Below are 5251 nucleotides of genomic sequence, written 5' to 3' on the forward strand. Positions count from 1 at the left end.
AGGAGCAATCGTTTAGAGACAGAAGCGTGACTTTATAAGAGCATGGGCACAAAATCTGCAAAGATTAGAGGACATGAAGGAAATCGATGGAATCATTCAGGGTAGTGCAACCGTCGAGAATCATTATAAATACCACTAATTGTCTATTAGAAACCATCCTTGGTGCACAAATCAAACCAATTTACTATCTTTCAATACTTTTATCTTTCTTCACTGTACTTTATTTTTCTAGCTACTGTTTTCATATTCGCATTGTAGATTAAATTCCTACCTGTATCTTTATCATTAGTGTCATGTCATCGATTAAATTTCGGCAAAATATCTTTATGTTCTCCGGCCGTGTCGTTGATTAAATTTCAGCATAATTTGTTAACATCTAGTTACTTCATCTAGTTTGTATCTTCCAAACCTTGTCGTCGATTAAATTCCGGCACAATATGTGTTTGTATAATCCCATTCTGAATTAAGATATTGATTCCTTTTGCTTATGATCTCTTCCGTCCAAAATTGGTACAAAATTCTCGTTTTCTTGAATAAAAGCCAAAAAAATGACTTTTGATGAAGGATGTTTCGTCGTGAAGGAATTTCCAACAAAACATGCATGCACCTCAACAGTACATTCATGTATAGTAATGATTAAAATTAAGTCCATGGTCCTTAAGAAAAGGAAAATGTACGAAAGAAGATGAATGACACGTGCAAAGATTCGGCCGAGGTGTGCCACATGCTTCTGTTAATTTTGTTTCGCTAGTCTTGCACTATAAATTTTTCATCTTTGAATACGCTGCAAACGAGACAAAACATGGAGCAGCTCGTTAAACGTCGGTCCATGAAAATTTCCAAAAGTCACAGAAGAGCAGAAAATGGTCTTTGCGTACACACATCCTTGTCAAACATGCCATATTGTCCATCATTAGTTTGACCACCCCATTATACCGCGGAACCCACCTTTGACCAAAAATTACATCCGAGTGACGTAAGCAGTGATCCCATTTTCGTGTGTAGAATGCACTCATGATAACCTAGGAATTCCACTTAGACGTTTACTGAGGGAGACCCCCCTTCCTAAATTAAACAATATTTGGCTGCTCCATCTAGAGAGAAAAAATAACATAAAATAGTGGAGAACATCGCGAATTTCAACATTCTTCGCTAATAGAAAGCCTTCCCTGGTCAGACCATCGAACATTGGCTAATTTCAAAAGGCGTCTTATCACTTCTCTATTTCAATATATTAGTAGTAAACGGAAAAAAAAAAAAAAAGGGAATCTCTTCGGAATAATTGACTAAAAATCTAAATAAATATACGAGGAGCTAGAACGAATTCCAAATTGTGACATTGATTGAAATGTAAAGTATCTTTCTCGATGAAATTATGTCAACTTAGACTCGTGTGGGTGCACTTGTTTCAACCGAATTGTTATGCTCTTATTTTTTTAAATTCTATTTTTTTGACATTTTCCTTTCTAGCACTAGGGCAAGTGCAAAGAATCTACTGCGGCTTTTGAGTGCTCGTTCTCGTTTCAACCGAATGGGAAGTTCTGGAGTCTTAAGTTTCCATTGTGGTGGTCCGATTGATTATCTCATGCTCCTCTTTTTGTCAAATGCCAATAGTTGTCCCGGTTGAGTTTTACGTGAGAATCCGGTAAAGTCAAGGAGATTCTCGATCGTGTGCAATGAGTATATACTAAACCTGTGGATGGGGATGGACATAGGAATTTGAGTCTAGGAGGGAACCACATTGGAAACTAATGGAGGGTATGTACGGCTGGTGTCCAGAAAATTTTACACGACTGGCTTTTATCCACCCTTGATTCGATGATTTTAATCGCCCACTCTCTTAAATCGATGGCGGAGAGGGCCGTTTATGTAAAACATTTTTCACATTACCGGTGTATGATATAATTACTCTCGCAACGTAGTAGTGACAGCAAGTATGACAGCTTCCAAAGTTACTTCGTTAACCCATGTATGTAGGAATAATTTTTCGATATTTCTCTTGTTGGCCTATATGAAACCCTAATCATGTTGGCTCCGACCTTTTGTAACGAAATATGAATGAGATTGTCATATATTTTGACCTCAACACTATTAGAAATACCAACTCATTGAGCTTTGAAAAGATTAGACCCATCAAGGATTTCATGTACGCATCTGTCGTGGACCAACCGGCCGCACTTCTCGTGAAATAGAAATGTTGTTATCTGGCCGACTGATTAGAATGATGAGATGGGATTGTGAAGACACTATTATTCGACCGATCGAGAATATGAGATCAGATAGAAATTTTTATTCAAAAATTACCTTGCGAGAGAATGTGTCACGAAAGATTTCATGAGGCTGATTTCAACGGAAACCTAATTTTGGGTTTGCGACGGACACCACTAGCCCGTCTTGGAGAGTGCCCTGTCATTATTAATGTCATATACTTGAAAACGTCTCCTTCATATACCGCACGTAACATTCCTAGTGGGCCTAATCTCTGATCGTCTAGACGAATGACTCCATCTAGACACGAATTCAAGAGGAAGACAAGGATCATTTCAACCTGAAGGCCCTTCGATAAAGTCGACTATTGGCATAACACCTGGGTCTTGCATGCTTGCATGGTGCTAACCAGCTAACCTAGTGATGGCCTCTGTCCTCGTGGTGAACCTTATTCGCGAACAATATGATGGTTTTGCGACAGAAAATTAATCTGTCTGTGCGAAGTGATGTCTCCGTGTTCGCAGGCTTCATCCAGCTGATTGATCAGCATTTGGAGTAATATAATCATAATTAGGTGACGAACGCAGGATTTAGCGAAACTAAAACGAGAGAGAGCGTGAAATTTCGCAGTTTTCAGCGAATCACTCGCAACTCAAAAGTCGCGAATTAGGAAAAGATAAGAATATATTGATCAATCTTATCACGGGCTGGCCAAAGGACACGAAGCATTATCGTCACGTTGAATAAAGTTAATGATAAACATCCGGTTTCGGCATCAAGCGACTTTTAAAACCATGGCACAAAGACCGTACATTGGATATTTGCAAAACGTGACTCAACAAAATTTTCTTTTGCCACATCATGTCTGGATCAATCCTCCCCCAACCTCAACTAAGTGCCAAACTACGTCACGGAAAGCAAATTCCCTTTTTTCTCCCCCACCTAATGAAAGGAATAGAAACAGAAACAAAAGAAATAAAATATGCAAAATTCCTTCTAGAAGTGGTCGTCGGATAGCTGCTGTCTCAAGAACCATACATTCTCTTCATTCCACAAGCTATCCCACGAATCACCGCCGTCCAGGAATAACTCGCTGCTCATCATATCCTCTTGACCCGGCATATCCCAACCCGAATACCCAGCCCCGCTTCCGGGCCCACCCGTCAAGCCATCGGGCGGATTGTAGGACTCGGTGAGTCCCGAAACTGGAGAAACTTGGGCATCGGAGGAGTCCGACAAAATCCCCGACGACACCTCGGGCATGAGGCTCGGGTCCTTCCAGCCTGACTCGAGCTCAGCCATGCGCACCCCTCGATTGTCGAATATCGGGTCATTAGAGGAAGATACCGGGAGGCACGCGGGTTGACCCTTGAATTCGGCGGCCCGGATCCGCTCAGCCAACCGGGGCATCCACTCGTAGCGCATCGTGTCCCGGAATTGCTGGCTGTTCACATCGCATTTCATCTGCTTGGCTTGCTTTTGCACCCTGGTCCTCCAATAGTTCTTTATTTCGTTGTCGGTCCTCCCCGGCAAATGTTTCGCGATTTTCGACCACCTTTTCAAATTAACACAGTTCAAACACATCAGTCTTCAAGGAGTGTTTAGAAAAGCTAAGGAACATGCTGCTCGTGAGGGATAGTTTAAAGTACCGGTTGCCCCAGCGAGAATGGAGTTCCAGGATGATGAGCTGTTCTTCAAGAGAAATGTTTCCACGTCGGACTTGGGGTCGCAGGTAATTCAACCATCGTAATCTGCAGCTCTTGCCGGTTCTTCTCAAGCCTGCATCCACGTAATTGATCGTTTCACATCAAACATCAACTCGTGTGAGTGTGTGTGTGTGTGTGTGTGTGTGTGAGAGAGAGAGAGAGAGAGAGAGGGATACCAGCAAAATAGGCGACGGAGTTCCATCGCCCTTCGCCATGAGTCTCGACATAGCTTCGGAGCACGGCATCTTCTTCCTCGGTCCATGGCCCTTTCTTGACATCGGCAAGCACTTCGTTCTCGCTTCGGATCTCCATTGTTTCACCGTCAAGAAGCAGAAGACAGACGACAGCGGTGGTCGGTAAACAAAGTAAAAGCTTGGAATGTTTTGGGTGGACTGTTGGAGAAAAGCGGATGAGAGTGCTTGAGATTAACCCGACTCGTGCAGAGATAGTTTAGATAAAGAGGGTATATATAGAGAGGGGGATGAGAGAGAGAGAAGTGAAGGGGTTTTAGATAGACGACGATGGATTGACGAGGAGGGAAAGAGAAAGTGGCAACCTGGTAGTAAACGCGCTTCAGATTTGAAGAGCTTTGGCAACTCGATCTTGTCAGCGAATGTGAGTTTAATATTCGCAAAGTTTGACCGTTTGACTTTGTCCGCCCCTGCTAAACTCCACACGCGCTCACTAGTGGTGGTACCATCGGGTTTAATATTAATTAATTTCCTTGTGTTTAAGTTGCTAAACATGCTTTAATTCTCTGTGGGGGAGGTGAGTTGTTTTTTTCACTTCTTTCTTGAAACCCACTTGAAGATTTAGTATGTTATCTGTACTGATGTACGCATCTTGAGCGGGGTTTCTTCATTTCGACTAGTTCATTATCCTAAGAGCTGTAATTGTCAATATTTTTTCATGGTCCGGATAAGATCGAAGTAGGAACCTTGGACTCGGATGCCAAGTTGACCAAGCACTACGACACGATGGTACATGACCCGTTTATACCTCTCATGATTTACGTATATTATTTTAGAGAGATGTGTTGTGATTTTTAAAGGACTTGAATCTCATGCACTCAAGAGTACTAAATCGAGTCACATGCTAGAGAGAATCCTAGTCAATGATCGGCAACCATAGGGAGAGCTTACTTTGTAGTGAGGACAAAGGGCGATCACCTATTTCTAACTCTAAAATTAATGATACCCTAAACCATTGCATATGCTTGGGTGCGTATAATAGCCAAAATGTGTTATCTCATCTATTGGATCACGTAGGGTCACACAATTTTGAGACTATAATGCATCCGGCGTGCATAAACTCAAGACATAAAACAAGAGGCTCAA

General features: G+C 42.0%; 1 protein-coding gene across 1 annotated transcript; it reads right to left on the minus strand.

Moving 5' to 3' along the window:
• Nucleotides 1-2975: 2975 nt before the first annotated feature.
• Nucleotides 2976-4438, minus strand: LOC104426837 (transcription factor MYB78). Its single transcript, XM_010040005.3, has 3 exons — nt 4091-4438; nt 3858-3987; nt 2976-3763 (listed from the first exon to the last, which is right to left on the minus strand). The coding sequence occupies exons 1-3, from the start codon at nt 4224-4226 to the stop codon at nt 3205-3207; spliced, it is 825 nt and encodes a 274-aa protein (XP_010038307.1). The 5' UTR covers nt 4227-4438; the 3' UTR covers nt 2976-3204.
• Nucleotides 4439-5251: the final 813 nt, after the last annotated feature.

This window comes from Eucalyptus grandis, chromosome 11, assembly GCF_016545825.1.
Source record: "Eucalyptus grandis isolate ANBG69807.140 chromosome 11, ASM1654582v1, whole genome shotgun sequence".
Taxonomy (NCBI): domain Eukaryota; kingdom Viridiplantae; phylum Streptophyta; class Magnoliopsida; order Myrtales; family Myrtaceae; genus Eucalyptus; species Eucalyptus grandis.